The 25,498-nt window shown below is 44.0% G+C and overlaps 1 protein-coding gene across 1 annotated transcript in view; it reads left to right on the top strand.

The window, feature by feature from the left end:
- LOC111168743 (glutamate receptor ionotropic, delta-1) overlaps positions 1 to 18,828 on the top strand; it is a 177,730-nt gene extending 158,902 nt beyond the window's left edge. Inside the window, exons 9-10 of the mRNA XM_089897788.1 lie at positions 10,673 to 10,868; positions 12,900 to 18,828. Of these exons, the coding sequence (XP_089753914.1) occupies positions 10,673 to 10,868; positions 12,900 to 12,935 (232 nt within the window). The 3' untranslated portion in view covers positions 12,936 to 18,828. The remainder of the gene's footprint in view (positions 1 to 10,672; positions 10,869 to 12,899) is intronic.
- The last annotated feature ends 6,670 nt before the right edge of the window (positions 18,829 to 25,498 follow it).

The raw sequence follows: 25,498 nt of genomic DNA, 5'->3' as shown, positions 1-25,498 counted from the left end.
TAGTAAACCATGAGTAGTTCTCAGGAGGTTTTGCTCTCAAGACATCCATGGTTTGAAAATACTATCACCTTTGCACAGAACATCTTTTATTCCCCCTCCAATGTCAATTTCCGCTTTCTCCTTAATTCTCAACTTAAGCCCTGCCTTTCCTGCTAGCCCTGTCTCCTTTTCCCCACCCTCAGCCTCTCATCTGCCAAGCTGGGATAGGTTCAACATCGTGTTCTAATGACTCTGGGCTTATTTCTAGCAATATATTCTGCACGATATTTTTGATCGTCTCCTTACTTGTTAATCCTCCACACTTAGCTGTGGGCTGCCTAACATCACTGTAGGATGGTGACCGAATGTGTGGGTTTTTGGATCAAGCCAGTCCTGAGTGGGGAGATGGCTCTTCTACTTGCTGCTTCTGTGGCCTTCCATAGTTGCTCAATCTCCTTGAGCCTTGATTTCTTCATCTCTAAAAGGGAGGGATAATAATAACTTTATGAAATTATGGCCAAGGTTAAATGAAGCAATACCAATGAAGTCTTAGCACAGTGTCTGGAAGTTAGCATTATTATAGCTTTCTTCTAGCATATCAAGTGACTGCATGCTGGGGAAGCTGACATAATAGAGGGACTCAGTCAGACATCTGGAAAGAAGGAGCAGAGGGAGGGGAAGAGAGTGAAAACAAAAGCCAGCAGGGAGAGAGGAGACTCAGGCTGTTTCTCCAGAGCACGGAGGATGCAGGCTGTGCCAGGAGACAGTGAAGGCACCTTCACACCCTCCCGGAGGGCTGCCGCTATGATTTGCATTTCAGTCACATTTATGACAGCCTCATAATGGATTAAGAGCCCTAACACTGATATATTAAAGGTTAATGGTGCATCCTGCTTTTGTATGGATTTGTGGCAGCAAATATTTGTGGGTGCGGAGAGCTAGGAGCCAGTCGTGTTCTTGGCATGGTGGTATTGCCGCCTGGTGGAGCTGTTTGTGTGGGGCTCCCACCGAGTAGGAGGGGCATGGGAGCTAGGGGGGCAGGGAGCAGCTGCTGGGGATTCAAACCCAGGAGGAGACTCTCAGCCAGTGCTGATTTCCATCAGATCCATAAGGAAGCTTGATCCTGAAGCTTCCAGACCCTGAGAAGGAAGCCCGTGGAGAGCCCAACCTGATCCCTGGGCTTCTTGGTGATTTGTTCCTGGCCTGGCTCTGACCATGTAGCTCTGTGCTGCACCTCCTGGCCCAAGGCTACAGCTCTCCCATTCAAACTCCCCAAGCCATCAGTATGCTTGCTTCTCTGCAGATGACCGGCCCACGCTTGTCCTGAAAGGACACTGGTCAACCCAAGACCTTTCCAACAGAATATCCAACCTAGATAATGGGAAAGTGAGAAAAAGGCTAATTCGTTAATATATTATTCATGCACATAATAACCCATGTTTATTAGAGCATCTACTATGTGCCAGGCACTGTTGTAGGTAGCGGGGGATATTACCACAATTTGGCTGGAACTTCCCTGGTTTTAGCACTGAGAGTCCTGTAACCCAGGAAACCTCTCTCTCCTGTGCAAACTGGGATGATTGGTCATGCAGGTGTAGGCGCTGGTGACATTGCAATAAGCCAGACAAGTCCCATTCTAGGGGGAGAACTGCCATGAAACAGCCTGTTATATGTTTCTTTGTTTTTATCATATAATTTAAAGAGGGTGGTATTTTATAGAGGGTTGTCAACAAAGATCTCATGGAGAAGGTGACATTTGATGTTCCCAAAGCACTGAGGGAATGAGCCAATTAGAGATGTGAGGGAAGAGTATATATCACATGGAGAAAAACAGCTGCAGAACCCCTAAGGCAGGAAGGCAGAGCAGCCAGTGTGGTGAGAGCAGAGGTATTGGGTCCAGATTGTGTGTGACCTTTCAGGCCCTGTGAGGATTGGGGGTGTTTCTTGGAGAGGTGAGAAGCAATTGGAGGGTTTCTAGCAAAGAGGTCACATGATCTGACTTAGATTTTTGAAAGGATACGCTACTTATCCCCCAAGTAACAGACTCTAGAGTTAAAGGTGGAAGCAAGAAAACCACTGGGGAGATGATCTCAATATCCAGGTAAGAGTGGTTCATCATGAACGTGATGTGAAGCAATGTGATTCTGCATCTATCTTGATGGCAGAAGATATCAAACATGCTGAGATTGTATGTAAAATATGCAAGAGAGAGGAATCAGTAGTGACCCCATGGCTTTTGGCTACAGCATGTCAAAAATAGAGCAACATTTGACTGAGATGGATGAACTAAAAACAGAGCAGTTTTGGTGGTAGGTTTGGGGGTTTGCGATTCAAGAAGTTGGATTTGAACATGATTGGTGTAGGGACCTAATAGCCATACAAATGGAGATGTCAGGGGGCAGCTGCCCAAAGTCAGCGGGGTGGATCAGGGCTGGGGTGGTCCATTGGAGTCATCAGTGTATAGATGTTTCTACAGCCAATTGACCTGACCAGATCGTGGTGAAGGGGGGTCACCAGAGAAGAGAAGGAATCTGTGGATTGAACCCGGGACACCCCAAGGTTCAGAGTCTGAAAAGAGAACAAGAACTAGAAAGGAGATGGATAGGGAGGTGCCTGCAAGGTGGGAGAGCTAAGAAAGGGTGCTGTCCCAGCAGCCAAGTGAGGGAGGGACAGATTGATCAAGTTTGTCAAGTAAATGCTGGTGGGTGGGAGTAAAGTGAAGACTGGGAATGGGCCACTGTGTTTGAGAGATCATTAATGACCTTGACAGAGCAGCTTCAGTTGAGTGGTGAGATGAAAGCTTCACCTAGGTTCATGAGAAATGGGAAGAGAGTAATGGAGGCAGTGACCATAGACAGCTCCCTGGAAGAACTGGAGAGTGGTTGGAGGAGGATGGGAACTCAAAGCAGGATTTTTTTGTAAAAGATAGAAGATGTATGTGTTTGTATGCTGATGGAAATGACCTACAGAGAGAAGCAATTTCATGATGTGGGAGATAAAGATGACACCTGGAAGGGCAATGTACTTGAGAAAGCAAGAAAGTCTGGGATCCAGGAGACAAACAGTTAGAAATAAATAGGAGCAAAGACAGAGCCAGTGTTTTGAAAAGCAGGTATTTGATGGTTTTTGAAAAGGAAGTTCTTTATAGAGAGGCAAATTTCCCTACTGATTGCTTCTACTCTCTTAGGAAATTGGAAGTAGGGTCCCTTGTCTGAGAGCCATCTAAGAGAGTGAGAGGGTGAATTGAACAGGAGAATTTAGATTGCCAGGCAGCGTTAGGGGTCACTTGAGGTTAGTGGTCGTGATTCTAAAGTTCGGCCCATCACTGTGCTAGTCTCCAGTTTGGATTTTCTCCAGCCATATTCAGCTGTAAACACAGAGTTGTTTTTAAACTAGATTTGATTCTTCCAGAAAGCATGAACTCAGCACACACTGTCAGACCATATGAGGGGTGACAGGGATCCAGAGATGTACACAGAATCCAGCCCTGAGGGAGCCCACTGTCAAGGTGGGGGAAACAGGCATGTCAGTAGCCACATGAAGTCCAGGAGGTAGGATAGACTAAGCGGGAAGCACATAGAGGGGGCATGGGCCCGGGGGGGAATCCACTCTTTCTACTGGAGATGACAGCTGAGCTGATTCCTGGAAGGAGGGTGGGTTTTAGTCACATGAAGGCAGGGAACTGCATGGGGAACAGACAGTGAGCCTGAGTGAAGGCTCAGAGGCCTAAGAGAGCAGGACATCCACCAGGCTAACACCCGAGAGCAGGGTAGTCTGAGAAGAGGCTGGAGGAGGTAAAACCGGAGTGCAGAAGTCTCCATGGGCTGAGCACCCTTTGCCAATGGTATTGGAGGTCCCCGGAGTAGACCCAGTGAAAGATGTGGATATTCGACCTCTGCCACGTGCCAGGGCCTGGGCTCGGTACCTGGCCCAGAGTTATGTGGCCTGACTGAGGTGATCCTTCAGCACCTATTACTGAGCCTTCCTCACTTCCAGGGTCTAGACTGCATTTAGCAAATCACAAACATGTGATGCATATGCCCTTCTTTCAGAAACTCATGTCTAGCCACCCCCATCTGCTTTGGCAGCCAAGGGCACCTGAGCTGGGCTGAATCCAAGCAGAAAATGTGCAAGTAAGGGAAACCCCAGCCTGCTTTGGTGAGGGAACCTTGGTCCTGACGGGCCCTGGATGCCCAGGATGGCTCAGCCCCCTTGGGGTTAATACGGGCATGTTTGTTTTGCTCCATGGATGGAAGATGCGACTATCACAGCCCCTTGGAGCCCTCTCCCTACAGTCAGCGGGGCACGAGTGTAATGGGGCGGGAGAGAGGCCTCTTTCTTCCAAGCAGATCTTGGCTGCAGGGGCGGTTGGTGGAAGGGGTGGACGTGGAGGTGACAGAAGAGCGCAGAGCTAAATTCCCAAGGCCCAGAACTGACACTTGGGCAGCAGAAGGATTTGTTAAATCATTCAGATCACACTTGTGTTTACAACATAATAAAAAATGCAAATTTTACAGAAATACATTTATACAAAGTGGAAGTCTCATTACTGTTCAGTGCACATTCCTCCTGTTTTTGTCCCTATATTTACATACATTTATTAATGGTTACTCTTTATAAGAATGGAAATATACTACATACAAATGCATTGAGGGTTTTTTTTTTCCTTAGCGTACTTTGGGCATCTTTGAATTTCAATAGTAATCAAAGAAATGGGATTTGGAGGGAAAAGAATGTGGAGGGAAGATTGGGGGAGGGGGTGAGCACACATCAGCTGGGTACCCGGTACCCACTGGGCCCTCTGTGACTGGCACGTGGGGCACACTTTTGAAGAAGGGCTTCCTGGCCTCCTGTGTCCTACAAAGAGGCATTTTCCTGCCACGTGACCCTCATCCTGGTGGGTCACTAAGTGTCCTCATACAGTGTTAACCTGACAGTTTCCTGAGCTGGGATACAGTCACTCAGATGACAGCCTGTGGATACAAAGGAGCCCCGTGTAATATCCAGCATCGCCTGCCCCAGCCTCCCAGGGGGGACCCTCGTCCATGTAAAGGGGGCCATTCTGGGGGAGAGAGGCTGATGAGCTTCGAGCCTGCCGGCCTCTGCTCCTTGGAAGGCAAGCGTCTCCAGGTCTGAGCCCTGCCCTCAGCAGTCTCTACTCTCACCTCCTCCCAGACCAGGTCACGAAAAAGTGGTGAAGAAACACACGCCCTCGATGTCAGCTCCAATAGCTAAAACACCCCCCTGCATACTTCATATAATCACTTCCTCCATCATTTTCTGTAACCCTTACTTTGCTTTACTACTCTTCGTAGCACTTTTCATCACTGGAAACATGACATCGGCAGTCGGCTGACTACGTCCCCACAGGCCACATCTGGCCAGCAGCCTGTTTTCCTGCAGCCTGCAAGCTAAGATTGTTTTTCTTTTTTTGAAACATTTTACAATGTTCTAAAAAAAAAAACCCCGAAACCCAAAATCAAGGAATATGCAACGGAGTGGTATGTGGCCCTTACTACCTACGTACGTGCTGTCTGTCCCTTCCCAGAAAATTTGCTGACCCCAGCATTTTGTAATTATTGGTTCTTTTGTTTGTTGCTCATATGTTTGTTTCTCACTCCCACCTCCATCACGCAAACTCCCCAAGAGTGGGAACTTTGCGTTGCTCATATCCTTAGACCTAGAACAGTGCTTGGCAGAAGCAGATGCTCAGGAAATAGGATTTTTTTCATTGGATGAAGGAAAGAATGAAGACCCTGAGATGCCTTTCAGGGCCCAAGGTTGAGAAGCATCTTGGAGTGTCTCAGCCTTCACCTGAGGTCCTGTTCACCTTGAAGAACCCAGGTCTGGGGCGGAGAGAATGGGAAATGTGGCAGAGCCCTGGGTCGGAGCCACTGCATGGGAGAAGGATTAGAGAGACTGGAAGCACAGGGGGAGCCCTGGGAAGAAGCTCAGGAAGGGCAGGGAAATGGGCAGCTCTGGTACCCAAACGTCCCAGAAGGAGGCTGTGGAACCTGACCAGGCAATCCCAACTGATTGGCACAGCACCATTCTTGTCGAGTCAGACACGAGAGAGAAAAGTGAGGGGGCTTCCCTGGTAGCGCAGTGGTTCGGAATCCGCCTGCCAATGCAGGGGACACGGGTTTGAGCCCTGATCCGGGAAGATCCCACGTGCCACAGAAGCAACTAAGCCCGTGCGCCACAACTACTGAGCCCACAAGCCACAACTAGTGAAGCCGGTGTGCGTAGAGCCTGTGCTCTGCAACAGGAGAAGCCACCGCAATGAGAAGCCTGCACACTGCAACACAGAGTAGCCCCCGCTCGCCGCAGCTAGAGAAAGCCCATGCGCAGCAACGAAGACCCAACTCAGCCAAAAATAAATAAATAAAGTAAATTAATTAATTGAAAAAAAAAAAGAAAAGAAAAGTGAGGCTGCCAGAATGATAGTAAAGGCATCTGTGGGCTGTAGTTACGACAGCTTCAGATTACAAGGATGAGCATCCCCACCTGCCTGTAACTTTTGGGGTACTCCACTATTTCCTTTTATCTCACTCTCTCTTCTTCTCTTTTTGGCCGCATCGTAACATGTGTGATCTTAGTTCCCTGACTAGGGATGGAAGCCGTGCTCCCTGCAGTGGAAGCACCGAGTCCTAACCACTGGCCCACCAGGGAATTCCCATTCCTTTTCTCCTTAAGCAAGAATAACAGGGCTTTGGGATTTAGATTTATCAGACCCATGATGATGGCATCCCCACAGTTGTTGAAATCTGTTTTACATATACTGTATATTGATTCTCCTCTTGTTGCAAGCGTATTTATCTTCATTGCCAATGTAAGTATTTCTGTAACATGCAAAGATGTATTTATACATTCTGTGTTATCGATTTTTCTCATGCTGGAAACAAATTTATCTCTTTTTTAATGAAAATGTACCTGGGAAATAGTAAGATTGACTTATGGAGAAAGGTACGGGGAGGGAGGGAGGTGGTGCCGGCCTGGGTAGACTGTCCTTGGCCACAGCTGAAGGAGACATTGTGGGACCTCCAGGAGGTGCCTGTTTAATTGGAGGAAACTGCTCTCAGAGGCAAGGGATGCTTACAGAGTTCTTTCGTGAGACAGTCTGATGTGCTCACAGGAATCAGCTATGCTTTCAGCTAGGGAAGATCCCAAAAATCAGCCATCCAGGCCAGGAGATGCAGAGAAGCAGCTCCTATTGGTCCCAAACCCAGTTTCAATAGGGTTCAATTGAGTAAAAGATACTGGCTCAGTGGAAAGCATGGAAGAGAGGCTAAGCTTTGCCATGGGAGGATTGTAACCCTCGTCGTTACTAAAAGGTGAAGTAAGGAGGTAGGCAGCCGAGCACAGAGCTGGGTGCCAGCTGCTAGGTGTGCATGCCCGCACAGGACACTTAGTTAGTCAGTCCAGACCCAGGCAGGCTTCCTTTTCTAGAAATCCTTTCTTTAGCTCTGGCCAACAGGCTAGGTGCTTCTCCTGTGTGCTTCCAGGACCCCTCATGCAGAACTCTGCTTTAGTCCCTCTCACATTGTTTAGTTACTGTTGGTTTACTTCTCTGACCACTCATCACCCTTCACTATGAACCCCTTGATGAGGCCCACCATGCATTCCTTGCCTATGTGCCTCTGTGCCTTACCTAGTACCAACTAACTAACTAGCTAGCTAGCTGACTGTGGATGAGACACCTGGTTGGATGACTTCAGCCAGTTGCATCATGCATGATTTTGGTTTATAGAGACACCACGTGTGACAGGAAGATCTCCTCCATCTCTGGTGAGGGTGCTTGGACACTTGCTAGCAGTTGTTGCTGAAGAGACTATTTTGGGAAACAGGCTAAATTAAGTGTGCTGCTAGCGCAGCCTTCTCCAGGCTAAGCCTCCCTTGCTTGTTTGGATGGGCGCCTTATCTGATGTGAACATCTGTCTTCTGCTGACTGATGGCTTGGAGCCTGGATGGCTGGCTGTTCTTTATTCCTCCTTCCATGTCCCTTCCAAAACTGAGCACTCCGACAAGAGGATGAGTGCCCCAGGGAGATGACAGCTTTGGTCCATGAGTAGTCAGGCCCTCCCGCCAGATTCCAAAGAGCCTTAGGTTTAGTCACTCTGAAATATGATGGTAATACTTCCTGTGTGTTAATGAGCTTGGAGACCTTCCTTGAAAGAGGCAATGTGCGTTTAAGTTGGGAAAGATCCTTCTACACAGACTCACGGCTACAGGAGGTGATGGAGGCCAGGGGGCTGGCACAGCAAAGATGGTGGTGGTGTTTTGGGGTGGGAACAATGACCTCTAAGGGGACAGACATGGACATGAAGCCATTAACATTTGGGCTGCCTGCTTGCATTCCAGAGATGCTCCCTGAGCCTCTGGCCAGGAGCTCCGTTGTGAATAAATACCAAGAGGAGAGAGGAAATCTACATTTCAAACATGGGGATGAAGCAGTAGTGCTGAACTCCTTGGCAATTACACATTCATTCCAGACTCACCGAAACTGCAGTAATTTAGAGCAGTTCAGTACTTAGACTCAACTGTGTAATTCATCCTGATGTTTCCCATTCATCAAAGCCTTGTGTTTGTTTGTATTACCATGAGAAAAATAAAAAATGCGGGGAAAAAAAAGATCCCTCTTCCTTTCATTACAGGCAGATTACGACAGAGTTACAACCCTTGGGGCCCTTTAAGCAAAGGAACATCTTACTTCAATTAGATATAAATAATGAACAATAATTAGAAAGATTTCTTCATCAAATTTGTTATTTTGTGTTTTCTTTCATCTGTAATGTATTGAAACGAATCCTGAGCTCTGTTTCTGGGCCATGTAGCAGTGCCTGAAGGAATTCCATGGAGTGTGTCTCCAAAACAGGAGGAAGCATTCATTGCTGGTTCCTCTGTGTGCAGGCTGTGTAGGCTGGCAACTGCCCTGGATCTAGTGCTGAGGATGGAAATACTGGGCTACTTCGGCTCCATCTACTGAGGACCCAGCCATATAATAATAGCACAGAAGTATTGCTACTAGTTAATGGGCACTGAGTTTACATCATTCACTGCTCTAAGAGTTGAACACATATCACCTCATTTCATCCTCACAGCAGCCTCTGCTACAGGCTCTGCTTCTAGCCCTATTCTTTTAAACATTTGGGAACTGAGGCACAGAGAGGCCAGCTAATTTGCCCAGGCCCATAGTGTTAGTGCTGGTGGAGCTGAGAGGCAAGGCAGGTAGTTGGACTCCAGAGCCCCTGCTTTACCCATTCTTCTGTGCTGCTTCCTGCAATCACAGTGAGATCTTACCGCCATAGAAGCCATGCAGGGTATAGAGATGGTCAGGGAGGTGGGGGATGGCGATGTCTTCCCACAGGGAAAGGTGGCAGCTGGAACTTCAGGGTGTTTGCAGAAGTGTATCAGGTGGATGAGTAAGATAAAGGGATTCCAGGAAGAGGGAGCTCCATGGTTTGGTGCCATAAATGGGGACTGTGTGGGATTTCTCATTTCAGCCTTGGCTTTGGGGTCCTGTGGATGCAGGAGCAACAGGGGAAGATGAGATCAGAAGATGGAGGGTGGTGTAGATCAGGTGGGAATGACTGGATCTCTTTGTGGGAACTGTAACTCAGTGAGAGGTGGGGATGATGATTCTGGTTGATTAAAAGGAAAGACAGATTCCTAGAAGAGAAATAAATTAAGAGGGATCAGGTTGGAGCCTGGAGAGAGAGGCTGGCTCACCATTGAGCTTTTTGTTTTTTGCAGTTCTGTCCTCTCAGCACACAGAGTCAGGTACTGCTCATCTCGGGACAAGTGAAAACTTTATGCCAGTTGTTCCTTCCTGATGTGACTCTTCCTTCTGTCCCAAGGAAGGCACTGTTCCTCTGCCCCCAGCTCAGACATCTGCTCCTGGACAGCTGGTGGACCTACCTGATGTACCCCCTCCCTGCATCATGCACCTGGCCTGAGCTACTTGCTTCTCCTCCATGTACAACAGACTGAGGCTCTCAGAAGTGCTTTGTTTTATCTTCATCACCTTTTGAATAATTGTCAACACTTCAAAGTCAAGAGATTTCATGTACAAACCCAGATTTCTTTCTTTATTGAAAAACAAACTGGGCGGAGATTCTTAAAAGGCAACCATTGGGTGGAACTCCAGAACAGCTGCAGGCTTTGGAGGGAACATGCCTCTTCACTGACACAACCTCTGAGTGTGTGTCTGCCCCACGCCATCTCTGAGTGTCAGAGACCAGTCACCGTCGTCAGTCTTGCCAACGTGTTTCTCTTTCCTGTGCTTCTGCAGGAATTTGAGTTGGAGACCTTAAGTGTACAGCCTCCCATACTGCCCTGACTCTTTCATATTGTGACTGTCTGTCTGTATGTTTCTGCAGCTAGACTCTAAGCTCCTTGAGGGCAGGAAACATGTCTTTCTCATTCTTTCGTCCTTCAGGCTCAGCACAGAACCTGGTTTTAGGTGTTCAGTGACATTATTGAATTAATCTACACTGAGGAAGCGTAACTGGGATAGAATGAGGCCCTGGCAAGTGGTGCTCCAGACTGAGGGACTCATACAGCTGGGGGTTGGCAGTGAAGGATGTGGACAGTGGCCACAGCCAGGCTCCGACCTCAGGAGGGCCTTGTAGCCCATGTGTGTCCCTACAAGTTGCAACATGTACCCATGTTTCATGGCCATTTTATATTTCAGGACATTCCAGGACCTGTCCAAACAAGTGGAGATGTCTTACGGCACCGTCCGGGATTCTGCTGTGTACGAGTACTTCCGAGCCAAGGGCACCAACCCTCTAGAGCAAGACAGCACATTTGCTGAGCTCTGGCGGACCATCAGCAAGAATGGAGGGGCTGACAACTGCGTGTCCAGCCCTTCAGAAGGCATCAGGAAGGTAGGCGAGAGCTGGCTACCTGGGCATGTGTGTGCTGTGACGGGGCCATGGGGACTGTCATCCTTGGGGTAGGAGATACCTTCCCAGAGGCATCTCCTTTGAGTATCCCTGTCACCTGCAAGGTGATCCATGTTAGCAGCCTAGATAGGCACTTCGCATAAGCATGTGGGTATCAGGTAAAGAGGCACACGTTCTTTAGGTAGACACCCATTTTTGGCTGGAGAAGCAAAGGGGCTGGTCCTTATGGCTTTTCTAAGTTTCCAAAGGGTCAGGGAAGAGCAGACAGGTTAAGCCCAAGACATGGACCTCCCTCCTCCTGGGCTCAGAGGATGGTGGCGCAGAGGGTTCTCCCCACCCCAGGTGAGAACACTTGGCAAAAGCAGACGCAGAAGACCAGGTGAGAGGTAGAGGGCGTAGGGAGACAGGGTTCAGGGGAGGGTGGGCACACTGCAAGATCTAGCTGTGGAGCAGAGGTGTGCTTGGGAGATGGTGATAAGGACAGCAAGCCCGGGATGGAGGCTGAATGGGAGGAGGAAGGGCAGGAAAAGGTTAATACATTCTTCAGCAGTGGGTTAGACTTTGCTCATTTATTACAGTGAGTTACCACAGTGACCCGAATTAATCATGAATATCCCGTTATACAGATGAGAATCAGAGCCGTGGGTCACACTCCTCGTTAATTTTGATGCCTGGGGTTCCAGACTGAGGGGTTTGGTATTTATCTGCCACATGCTGCAGAACCCTTGAAGGTCCATGAGGAGGAAGGTGGTGGGATGAAGGCAGGTGTCATCAGGATGTTGCTGGTGGTGGCACATTCTTCCCAATGACCCTCACGTGCAGAGGCTACTATCTCTTGGTCATTAGTGAATGATGCAAGAAAGATGTGCACCGTGGCCAGCACTACTGCCTCTCTGGGTAGACCAGCTGTCCAGCCTGTCTCACTCAGCATCTCTTCCCTTCTGTTCCCTATTCAACCTACCCCACCACCTCTGCGGAACCTTCACACACATGCATTCACACACACGTACACACATACATGCACACACCTGTCCAGCCTGCCTCAGTGTGTCCTACCTTTCCCTACCCATCAATTCTACCTCTGCGGAACCTTCTTACAGGCTCTCACACAAAGGCACTCGTGCACACGCTCCCACTACTCACACACACTAATGCACACACATATTCATGTACACACATACCCGTGTTCTACATCCCCAGCCATTTGGCCATCCCTTAGCCTTACTGCAGAGGGCAGTGGATGTAAGGGGGCAGTCTGCAGAAAGCTTAGGGGCCACTAGGGCCCACCACCTTGCTCTTCATGATGAGAAGAGTCCTCAGCAGTTTGCCAGCCCCTCTCAGGAGAGCCCCAAATGGGTCCAAGGAGAGAGGCAGAGCCTGAGTCCTGCTTCAGAAGCAATAGGCCCTGGCCCCTGAAGGCAGTGCTTTGTGTGGTGTGGGAGCCCCCCAGGGCACATGTGCTCACAGGGCAGTTAGCTTGGAGTGGTTTCTCCCTGTCATTTAGCGAAGTTGAGCAGCAGAGAGAGTCTGGGCTCTGGGGCCTGGCACGTTTGGGTGTGAATCCCAGTCCCACAGCTCACCAATGACATAAAATTGAGTGCACCGCTCTTCCTGTCGGGAACCTCTCAGTGTTGAGAGAGGCCTGGGCAACTCCCTGTTTCGGGTTCCCTTTAGACACTTAAAACATTTAAAAGTGCACATTATGGTAGATTTGGAATGTTTATATTTAACCAAGTGATATCGTGACAAAAACAATAGAATGCAACATAAATGTGCCATTCCCATGCTCACAAGGTTTATTAAAACCTCTTACGTCCTCGTGCACAGGGAAATACGGCGTTCTCGCCTTGAGCTGCTGGGTTTTCTTTCATCCCTGACAGTGGATCTTTGTGGCTGTAGGTGACCTCATTTGGAGATAATGAACACAAAGTTGATTTAAGACCTTTTATGAATATAAGGCTTGGGCCAAATGGCCTTGGAGTTTCCCTTCTCTGATTTCCTTGTCTCTCACAGAGAGCCAATACTCCCATCCAAACTGGATGCTTATGAAGATTCATTGCAACAAGGCTACAAAAAGAACTTATAAAAGAAAAGATAGCAGCTTTTGACTTTATCAAACTTCTGTTCATTACAAGGGACTTGAAAGAAAATAAAAAGGCAAGTCACACACTACGAGTGGATATTTACAATGCATACAATCAATACAGGATTAATATCCTATATGGATGTTATATGAAGAACCTTTAAAAATTAATAAGAAAAGCTCAAACAATTTAATAGAAAAATGGGCTAAAGACTTGTACAGGACTTTCACAGAAGAGGTGCCACATATGGCCGATAATCATATGAAGAGATGTTCAAAGTCATTAGTGTTTCCAGAAAAGGAAAATCAAGACCGTAAAGATACATCACTCACTTTACCTCAATTAGACTTGCCCCAAATGAGAGGCGGTAGAAAGGATGGGAGTAACAGGGGGCTAATTGCTGCCAGTAGTGCACTCAGTACAGTCACTTTGGAAACAAGTTTGCCGTTCTAGTAGAAAATGGAGCATTTGCATACCCTATGACTCAGCAATTCTGCTCCTATACATCCACCCAAAACAAACTTCTGCAGCACCTCAGAGGTAAGAAAGATCATGGTAGCACTGCATATAGAGCCAGGACCCTGGAAACAATCCAGATGAGCATTAACAAGTTAAAAAATAAGACCTGCAGGGCTTCCCTGGTGGCCCAGTGGTTGAGAGTCCGCCTGCCGATGCAGGGGACATGGGTTCGTGCCCCGGTCCGGGAAGATCCCACATGCTGCGGAGCGGCTGGGCCCGTGAGCCACGGCCGCTGAGCCTGCGCGTCCGGAGCCTGTGCTCCGCAATGGGAGAGGCCACAACAGTGAGAGGCCCGCGTACCGCAAAAAAAAAAAAAAAAATACATGGTGGAAGATGCAAATAAGGGGTTCTTTGTAAATGCCTAAAGCTTCATGGTACAGAATCTAATCTTTTTCCAGTACAGAGGATGTGTTGCTTTTATGACACGTTCATTTTATAAACCCCAAGCCAGCTTTGGGGTCACAAATCTCCCTCTTGCACTTGGATCTTTAAGAAAAAAAACTGACTGCCAGCATTAGGCAAATGTTAAGGGTTTTATAACTGGTGTCATATAAGTGAGTTTATAGTACTGTCAGAAAGTGGAGTGCACTACATTTTTTACTGCAAGGAGAGCTCAGATCCCACTCTCAAACCTTCCTTCTGCATGTGCCTGTTTGGGTGGCTACTGTCCTTACATGTTTATATGAAACTCTTCCTGTCCCCTGCCCCCTATGGAACTGCTCCTCAACCCCCAGGTTTTGACTTCAAATACCTTATGAATCCCCAGCCTGAAGCACACCAGACTGGGGATGGCTGTGCCCTGAGTGAGGGCCATATCCTGAATCCAGAAACTGTAAGGGAAAATCCAGCATATTGGGAAATATGGACATGATCTTGACATTCAGGGAGGAGGAGCTTCTCCGAATCCCAGACAGAACCCGCGTGGGTGCAATGCAGGCCGCCTGGCAAAGGTGAGGACTGGATGCCCCCAAGGGATATCAGAGGAAACTGCTCTAGCAAGAGGAGGATGCTCCAACTTCTAATTTCCAGTTACTCTTTGGTGACCCTGGCTCCATTTCCAGAGAGTGCTTGGTAGTGGAACAGTGTCTAATTGCTGCTGAAGTCAAGGAGCTTGGTGTTGAATGTAACCTCAGAGAGCTGCTATTTTTTTTTTTTTCCTTGTGCTGCAGCTTTTAATGACCTGAAACCAATTTAGGTGGGAAATTGCTTAGCAAGAGGTGATCACTTTTGCTCAGTATCAGAACCAGAGAAAGGAATTATGTCATGGTTTCCCCCACTGCTGTGACCTACTCCTTCATGCCAGCCATCACTCAGATAAGGAGGGGGCAGCCCTTTCTGGGCCCTGGTGAAGAAAGCAGAAAGGGATTTGGAAGCGGAGGGAAGTTTATTTATTTATTAAAAGCCCACAGTGTGCAGTTTTTAGAGCAAACCTGCCTGGTGCACAGTAATTCTCAATAAATACTGAATTGTCCCTGAATGAATCACCTGTTTGTTGTCTGACTGAGCAGAGACACATAAATCAGGGGTGTAGTTGGTGCCATCAGTGAGTAGGTTACCCTCTGTGAATTCCTTGATGGGAGGGATGAGGTAAATAGCTTTATAGTCCCTTGTCTCTTGATACCCACCTCTTCGGAAAGAGGTCCTGCTGGTCCTTGGAGAGTAGAGAGAGGCTGCCTTCACTTCTCTCAGCCACCTGTACTTGTCAGGCCTGAGGCAGACTAGAGCAAGGGTCCACAAACTATGGTCCATGGGCTAAATCTGGCCCACCACCTGCTTTTACAAATAAAGTTTTATTGGAACACACACTCAGTCATTTACATACTGCCTGTGGCTGCTTTTCTGCTACTTCTGTAGAGTTGAGTAGTTGTGGCAGAGACCACGTGGTCTCCAAAGCCTAAAATATTTCTTACCCTGGCCCTTTGTAGAAAAAGTTTTGAGGATCCCTAGCCCAGAGCCATGGGTGCTCCAGGGATACTGTCCATCGGTCAATGCCATCTGATAACTTATAGACATATCCAGTAGCTTATCATCTAAGCTCTATAAAACTACCTACTAGAGTATATAAGCACATCTAGCAGGTAGTTCCCCCTCTGGCTTTATGTCATCTATAGCATGTCAGCACATGCAGGGATACATTACCTAGCTCTATGCCATTACCTAAGTTCCATACCATCTAGTAGCATACAGGCTTTGTCCTTTCTTGTTCTTTTCAGGCCTACCTCTGATGGCCCACAGCCTTTGCCCTCACTACACTGGGACCCAGCCTCACTCCTGACCTGGCCTAATTCCCCCCTGAAATCTACTGAGCAGTCACTATGTACCAGGCACTCTGCCAAATGATCTACATATATTCTATTTATCCTAAACAGAACTACTTGATTATTATTGTCTCCATCGTGTAGAAATGGGACTGACCTTCAGGGAGATTAAGTGGCTTGTTCAAGGTCACGTGGACGTGAGTAAGCCATGGCACAGTCATGTCTCACTTCAACCTTGCCTCTTCCCGTGGGGTTACATCCCCATTTCTGTACCCAATGTGTCTGCACCCCCTTGCATACTGTTTACTTGTGCTTCTATTTCTCTTCCTCTTTTACACCAAAGCAGCAAGATATATGCCTGGCTCCCATATTTAAAAGCCTTAGCTCTCTTTCCATGTGACATAGCAAAGGTTATTTAAGTCTGTGATTTTATCTTTTGATTTCCCAATTATTAAAAATATCAATTAGAGAAGCTCGGATGCGGAATTGAGCTGGCAAGTGGTTCGAATTTGTATGCTAATAACTTTGTCACATGGAATCTGACTTTAATGTTGTTGGTAAGACTTTTTAAATTTTTCTTTAGCTTGATCAACTCTGTGAAGTAACACCCAGCATAACCCAATTTCTGTACAGTGTCAGGGCTAACCCAGGCTGCCAATTTATTAAGTCTTTCCATAAATCAAACCTAATATTTAATAACATTGTCAAATAGAATACAGTTTAATAGTTTAAATGTCAATCTTCACAGCTCATTGGGCTCTTTGAATAAATAGAGAAGTAGCTTGTTTCAGACCCTGTGGCTGGAGATAGTATTTTTCAGATGGAAGTCACTTCGCAGGCAAGCAGTTGTAACAGAGGGTTGTTTTTTCCACTCAGTAAATATCACTGAGGTCATAAAGTGTGAATGCAAATGCAGATTGAGTGTGGGTATCACCAGTCAGCACCTGCCTTCGTTCCTTGCCCTGGCTCTCTGCTCTGCGACAAGGGACACTCTCATTGTACACACCCCCTGCTGAGTGCCAGGAACCATACCTCGCGGCAGAAAAGGTGGTCCCCAGAAGGACTACAGTCTTCCATGGGAGGATCAGGAACTCTGATGCCCCACAGTGCCCTCCATTTGGAGGGAGCAAAGTGAGGAAGCATCCTGCTTCCATGGCATACTGGAAGTCCTTACTGAGGAGTGGGGAGAGGCTTACATGGGATGGCACTCCTTTATATCTTGGGGATGCTAGGTTCAGTGATCCGGAAGGTTTGGTCAAGTTGATGAAAGGGATCCTTTGATGCAGGTCTGACCCCCCCAGTAAAAGGACTGGTACAAACTAGGCAGCCCTGTGCGGTGGAAACCAACAGTGCTGTCCTCTGTAGCAGCAGTGGGCTTTGTAGGCATATGCTCCAAGACACATATTTTGTCCTTTTTCTGCTGCTGAATCAGTGCACATTGGGGATTCTACATGCCTCCTTCCTTCTCAGACACTCACAGACGTTGGATAATCATTCATCTCTATTCTTTTTTTTTTTTTTTTTGGCCACACTGAGCAGCTTGTGGGATCTTTCTTAGTTCCGACCAGGGATTGAACCTGGGTCCTCGGCAATGAAAGCATCGGGTCCTAATCACTGGGCCACCAGAGAATTCCCCATTCATCTCTATCCTTTCATTCTTGCTCAAAAGGCACTATATCCTTTTTTTAAAAAAAAAAATGTATTGGAGTATAGTTGATTTACAGTGTTGTGTTAGTTTCAGATGTACAGCAAAGTGAATCAGTTATACATATATATCCACTTTTTTATAGATTCTTTTCCCATATAGGCCATTACAGAGTATTGAGTAGAGTCTGTATGCTATACAGTAAGTCCTTATTAGTTAGCTATTTTATATATAGTAGTATGTATATGTCAATCCCAGTCTCCCAATTTATCCCTCCCCCCATCTTACCCCCAGTAACCATAACTTTGTTTTCTACATCTGTAGCTCTGTTTCTGTTTTGTAGATAAGTTCGCTCGTACCCTTTTTTTTTAGATGCCACATATAAGTGATGCCATATGATACTTGTTTCTCTGTCTGACTTACTTCACTCAGTATGACAATCTCTAGATCCATCCATGTTGCTGCAAATAGCATCATTTCATTCTTTTTTAAGGCGGAGTGATATTCCATTGTATATATGTACCACATCTTCTTTATCCATTCCTCTGTTGATGGACATTTAGGTTGCTTCCTTGTCCTAGCTATTGTAAATAGTCAAAAGGCACTATATCCTTTTTGCAAGTTGGATGGTCTCTTCTCTTTATTCCTTCATTTATTCACTTATTCATCCATTCAATAAATGTAATTTGAATAGCTTCCGCCTAAGAGCTTGGATATGTGAAGTTAAGTTCCACTTTCAATCAGATTTCATCTGTGGCTTTGGTCAAGAGAATTCACATCTCTGAGCTATCTGTGAGACTGAGACAAGCCTGCCCAGATGAGTTGAGTTTACCAGTGCAAAAATGGAAAGTGTCCAGTGCGGATTGCAGTACAAGGTTGACATTGAGTAGATGTCAGCAAAATGCCTTAGCACCTACTATATATTAGGAAAAGAACATAATAAAAATATAAAGACAAATAACACTTAGTCTTTTTATGAGGTAGAGTTGACAAACAATAAAATGCACTTATATTAAATGTTTATTTCATGGGTTTGGACTATTATGTACAACTGCGTAATCACCACCCAAAAGAAGATAGAGTCATCCCTCAGTATCTGAGGGGGATTGGTTCCAGGACACCGCAGATACCAAAATCCATGGATGCTCAAATTCCTTATATAAAATGGTGGAGTATTTGCATATAACCTATAAGCATCCTTCTGTGTACTTTACATAATCATCAGTCATTATGAAATTACTTACAATACCTGATACAATGTAAATGCCACACGAATCAGTGCCAGCATGCACGCTACCAATTCAGGTTTTTCTGTTTGGAATTTTCTGGAATTGTTTTTTATATTTTTCGTCCACAGTTGGTTGAATTCTCGGTGCAGAACCCACAGATACAGAGGGCCAACTGTGTAGAACATTTCCATCACCTTGAAAAGTTTTCTCATGTCACTTTCTAGAAACGTCTCTCCCTAACCTCAAAAGCGACCACTTATGAATTTCTGGTACCACAGATTAAATTTACTGTTCTTGGAATTCATGTAAATTGAATAATATAAAATATGTATATTTGTGTTTAGTTTCTTTCACCCAACAAATACTTATGAGATTTAACCATGAAGCTGTAGATATCAGTACTGAGTTCTTTCTTCTTTTTTTTCCTTTCAGTAGTATTCCACTATATTAACAAACCTTAATTTGTTTATCCATTCTCCAGTTGACATACGTTTCACTTGTTGCCAATTTAGAGCTATTATGAATAAGGCAGTAAGATCATTTTTGTACAAAATTTTGTGGATATATGTTTCCATTTCTCTTTGCTAAATACGGTAGAGTGAATTTTCTGGGTCATAGGGCAGATGTATGTATACCTCTGTAAAAAACCTCCTGACCACCTCCAATGTGATTATTCTATTTTACAATCCCACTAGTGATATCCTGCTTATGTGCTTGTAAGTTCCAGTTGCTGGACATCCTAACCAACATTTAGTGTTGTCAGCCTTTGGGACAGTAAACAATTAAGTGGCTGTGAGGTTACCTCATTGTTTTCATTTGCATTCCTTTGGTGGCTAATAATGTCCAGCACTTTAATGTGCTTATTGGGCATCCATGTTGCTTCCTTGGAGAGGGGTGTGCTCAAGTCCTTTTTAAATTTTTACTGGGCCCTTCGTCTTTTCATTGTTGATTTAGATGAGCTTTTTAAAATACATTCTGGATATAAGTCCTTGATCAAATATAAGTGCTCCAGATATAATTCCCAGTCTGTAATTTGCCCATTCATTTTCTTAATGATGTCTTGTGGAGAGTAGAAAATTTTAATTTTGATAAAGCCCCATATATCAATTTTTCTTTTCTTTTGCGGTTAATAATTCTTGTGTCCTAAGAAAGTTTTGCCTACCTCAAAGTTCCAAGTTTTCTTCTAGAAGTTTTACATTTATGTCTACATTGCATTCTCAAATTAGTTTTTGTATATGGAATAAAGAAGTAGTCCAGATTCACTTTTTTTTCCCCATGTGTCTATCCAATTTACCTAGCACCATTTATTTAAAATGGTGTATTTAATTAACAAATGACTTGTATTTAATTAACAAATGACTAGGTGCTTTGATTGAAAATCAACTGGACATATATGTGTTGGTCTGTTTCTGGATTCTCTATTCCATTCCATTGATCTATATATCTATTCTTATGCCAATAAAAAAAGTCTTGATCACTACAGCTTTATAATAATTCCTTAAATCAGGTAGTGCTTTCAACTTTGTTCTTCTCTTACAAGATTATTTGGTCAATTCTAGAACTTTTGCACTTCCGTTTAAATTTTATAATCATCTTGTCAATTTCCTCAAGAAAGCTTGAGATTTTGATAGCTATTACATTGAATCTATAGATCATTTGGGGGAAAACTGATATCTTTACACTATTGAGTTTTTAAATACGTGAACATAGTTGTTCCTTTTAAAACATCAACTTTTGATATTATTGATTTTCTCGATTGTTGTTATATCTTATTGATTTCAGCTTTTTTGTTATTTTTTTCTTACTTCTATTTACTTTGGTTTCAATTTGCTCTTACCTCTTCTCGCTTGTTAATGTTGAAACTTAGATCATTGATTTTACTCCCGTTTTCTTTCCTAATATAAGTATTTAAAGCTATACGTTTCCCTCTAAGCACTGTTTTAGCTGAATTCCATGAATTTTTATATGTTGTGCTTTCATTATCATCAGCTCAAAATATAAAGCATCGGACTCAGTCTTTTTCTTCAGGTATCCCTACTGAGTTCCGGAGGACAACAAATGGCTGTGCTTTAGTGTGGAAAAGGGTATGAGAACAGAAATTGGGGATTTATTCTGCTTAGTGAAGTTGAGGAAAGCTTCCGAAGGTAGTCCTGTCATGTACCTACATTTTACAATCCAAATGCCTCAATTCCTTTTCAGTTTTGAAGATAGAAATGTGAGAATGTGAGAGAAAACTGACAAGCAGGAAATAAAATACACAGAAAAATAAAGGAAACCAGAGAGACAGAAAAGACAGTGGAATGCCATGTGAACAAAACTTCATTTTTATTTCTACTAAATGTATAGTTTCCTTGTAGGAGAATGACGGCAGTGGTATTTTCCCTGTTTAACAATTGCTGTCTACAGAACCCCTTCTCTGGGTCTCAGGCTGAGTTCTGGCTGTCTTGACCCTGTAATATACCTGAGCCTTCTTCACATGCTTTAAATCTGTGGTCCAACCCAACTCCAAGGGCACTCAGGTTAAATAGCCCCCAATCCATGACAACGTTTAAAATAAGAGGTTTTGAGAGGAAATCTTAGGTTATACATTTATAATTTAAATGTGTATGTCATTTAAATAAATATATGTCACCATTTTTAAAAGTTTAGACTATTTCTAAAAATAGGCAGAAAAGAACCAGTTACACATATTTTTTTCACCACCTAAATAAGGCTCTAGGAATTCTTGTGGGTATTTCTGGGGAGTCTTTTTTGAATCTCTGCAAATGTTTTACATAATTATGATGTTAGAGAAAATATGTTTTATCCTGTACTTTTTTAACACTGTTGTAAAACTTTAAAAATCATTTTAGTGGCTACTTAATATTTATCAAATAGATGTAAAATTAAACATTTCCTTCTTGATTGTCATTTGGGTCGATTCCAATTTTTCACAAATACAAATAACATTATAGTGAACATCTTCGTGCCTCATGGTTTTTCAGTTACTATATTTATTTCTTCAGGTCAAATTCTCATAAGTGGAAAGATGGTGTCAGAAAAGGATATAAACATTTAAAGCTCTCAACAAAATATTCCTGAGTACTGCCAAAAGCAGGGCTTTGAATAAATTACATTCTATCTTTGGGATCAAAAGAATACTCAGGCTTCAGTGTTGTTTCTTGTTTTTGTTTTTTCATTAAATCCTTGTGGATTTATCTTTAGAAGGAAAAGCCTTTTAATGAATTGGTATTTTTCTACTTTTCTCAAATCCTTTATAGTGATTTTTTAAAATTTCTTTCTCTCTCTCTTTATGTAGGCACATATGAATTTTGACTTTATTTTGCTTTATTATTCTGGGGACTGGAGTGGAGAAGAAATCTCTTTCTTTTCAACTCACTTTTTCCTTGGCCTACATTAGGCAAAATTCATGAATTTTGGCAGTTTGAGGAAACTGAATAAGATCATGGTTAGACACCTACCTTTGTTTAATAATAAAATTGATGCACCTAACAACCCCTTCCTCAAATGTGTATTTATGCAATGATTTGATGTTTGAAATATATGGGGGTTTTATTCATTCATTCTTTCATGAGTCAACTCATTTACTAGTGGTGAGCTCAGTTAATATGTAAGAGTGGACTTGATACTTTCCTGATAAAATTGAGTTAGACTTGGTGTAAGGTCAAAGTGAAGATGAAGGCTGGTTTGGGACAGGATGTTATTTCAAAAATAAAAGATTTGTGTTACTTTGCCCAGAGTTTCCCTTCCTTCCTTTGGGGCCTTGCATCAATGTTTGGACAATCAGGAGGTTAATTTAATCGCAGTGTCTACTGTTAGAGAGCCCTCGATGGATCAGGGGTGGGGATAAGTTTCTTCCGTGCATTAATTAGCTCAACTGTGCTTCTACACAACTCGTTTATTAATTAGGAAACTAGAGTTTAAGGAGGGCAAGGGACTTGCTGAAAATCAAGCTTGGGTCAATATCGGACCCAGGGTTTGAACTCAGTATTTTTCTCACTCCAGCACCTGTGTCATTACCTGGTGACACTGTGCAAAAATGGAAGAGATGCATGATCAAAATGAAGCCTCAGCTCCTGCTGCCACTTACCTAGTGTTTTCATCACAGGAAACCTGAGCAGTTCCTTCCCCTCTCCTCACCTTTATACACCTGGGTACGTGCTGCTTGGAAAGCCTTCCTTTTCTTTGTTGGCCAGGATGATTCTTGATTATCTCTCCAACCTCAGCAGAAGCGTTCACTCTTCCCGACCCCCTGCTGGAGCTTCTAGTTTCTCAGGGTAGGGCCAGGGGCTCCCTTAACACCCTATGCATCCCAGAGTACAGATTCATCAGATGTCGCCCCCATCCTCAGTGCCCTGCTCTGTCACATCCTGACTAGACTCTGAGCCTCCATAGGGTTGGGCCTGTCTCTTATTCATTTGTTTGTCCCCAGGGCCAAGAGCAGAGGTAGGCACAGGGCAACGAACATGGACATCCAAAACCTTGTATCCTTTCAAAAATCAAACAAAATAAATGTTCAGTGAGTAAGAAATGAGAGTATTCAGAAATGCATCCATGTGCATCTTTCTTCAAGAAGAATGAGCAGGATTGCTGGGATCTAGTTGCAGAGGGGGCAAGAAGGGATGAGGAAGGGTGGGGAGGGCAGGGGGCTTAGTCAGTGTCCTGGAGCAGGTTTCCGTGCAGTTGACTACATTGGCCCCTTCATAATGCCCCCTACAGCTTAATTTTCTTTGATGATGATTGGTTTGGGATAATACAGTGCTAAGGTCAAGGAGGGCCCCCACTGTGCCTCCCTTATTAAATTACTTTGCTTTGGGTTTTGAGCATTGCCAAGCAAATCTTGTTATGAATTCTTCAATTACTTTCTTTTGTGATTTTTATAATTTGGTAGGGTAAGCTTTGGAATCAAACCAACATCTGTGCCATCATGCTAACTTTGATTCCTTTCTTTTTTTTTTTTTAACATCTTTATTGGGGTATAATTGCTTTACAATGGTGTGTTAGTTTCTGCTTTATAACAAAGTGAATCAGTTGTACATATACATATGTCCCCATATCTCTTCCCTCTTGCGTCTCCCTCCCTCCCACCCTCCCTATCCCAACCCTCCAGGTGGTCACAAAGCACGAAGCTGATCTCCCTGTGCTATGCGGCTGCTTCCCACTAGCTATCTATTTTACGTTTGGTAGTGTATATATGTCCATGCCACTCTCTCATTTTATCCCAGCTTACCCTTCCCCCTCCCCATATCTTCAAGTCCATTCTCTAGTAGGTCTGTGTCTTTATTCCCGTCTTACCCCTAGGTTCTTCGTGACCTTTTTTTTTTTCCTTAAATTCCATATATATGTGTTAGCGTACGGTATTTGTTTTTCTCTTTCTGACCCCTCATTTGAAGCGTGGGAGGACGTTCACGTCCCTTAAATCTGATTTTATTCTTCAGATTTCCTCTGCCCCATAATTTGCTTTTTACCCAAGTCTGATACACTTCACCTTAGTGCTGTCTATAATTGTGGGCTGATTCCACTCTATTTGTTCCACTGAGTATTATGGCTTTAGGTTTTATGACTTAAGTTTTTGTATTTTGAACTGAATTGTTTTGTTCTTTGATTACATTAAAATCAAGAAGCAGTAGCTGGTGAGAACAATTTTGATTTTTTGTGTCAGTCAGATCGTTGGCAGTTTTTGTTTAGCTTATTTTTATTTCCATTTTGTTGGTATAATGTTTGTCCAGGAACAACAAGAAGGGAGAAAGAGGGGAAGGAAAATAACATTTATTAAGAAATTATTATGCGTGCTATTGTGTTCATACACTTTATCTTTACCATTGAGGGCATTTTGTAATATTTCCATTTTGAAAATAAGGAATGTAAAACTCAGAGTGGTTAAACAATTTGCCTGAAGATTATCGCACTCTTTCTACCATCCATGTGTCTATTATTATTACTATCACCATCATCAATAAGAAAATATTTGTGACTGACAAGGGATTAAGATCCAGAATACACAAACAGCTCATACAACTCAATATTTAAAAAACAAACAACCCAATCAAAAAATGGGCAGATCTAAATAGACATTTTTCCAAAGAAGACATGCAGATGGCCAATAGGCACACGAAAAGGTGCTTAACATCGCTGATTGTCAGAGAAATGCTAATCAAAACAACAAGATATCACCTCACAGCTGTCAAAATGGCCATCATCAAAAAGTCTGCAAGTGAGAAATATTGAAGAGGATGAAGAGAAAAAGGAACCCTTGAACACCGTTGGTGGGAATGTATTGGTGCAGTCACTATGGAAAACAGTATGCATGTTTCTTAAAAACTAAAATTGGCACTACCATATGATCCAGAAATTTCACCCCTGAGTATATACCCAGAAAAAGCAAAAACTCTAAGTTGAAAAGATGCATGCACCCCAGTGTTCATGGCAGCAGTATTTACACTGGTCAAGACATGGAATCAACCTGAGTGCCCATCAACAGATGACTGTTTAAGACGATGTGAGATATATATATATATATATACACATATATATATATAATGGAATATTACTCAGCTATAAAAAAGAATGAAATATTGCCACTTGTAGCAACATGGAGGGACCTAGAGAATATTACACTTAGTGAAATAAGTCAGAGAGAGACAAGTACTGTATGATATCACTTATATGTGGTATGTAAAAAACAATACAAATGAATGTATATACAAAACAGAAACAGAGTCACAGACAGAAACAAACATATGATTGCTAAAGGGGAGAGGGAGTCAGGGAGGGACAAATTAAGAGTATGGGATTAACAGATACAAACTACTATACATAAAATACATAAGCAGCAAGGATTTACTGTACAGCACAGGGAATTATACCCAATAACTTG

Source organism: Delphinapterus leucas, chromosome 16 (genome assembly GCF_059928025.1).
Source record: "Delphinapterus leucas isolate spDelLeu-1000000601 "Yukka" chromosome 16, BTC_Dleu_Yukka2, whole genome shotgun sequence".
Classification (NCBI taxonomy): Eukaryota; Metazoa; Chordata; class Mammalia; order Artiodactyla; family Monodontidae; genus Delphinapterus; species Delphinapterus leucas.
This window is presented reverse-complemented; position numbering and strand designations above follow the sequence as displayed.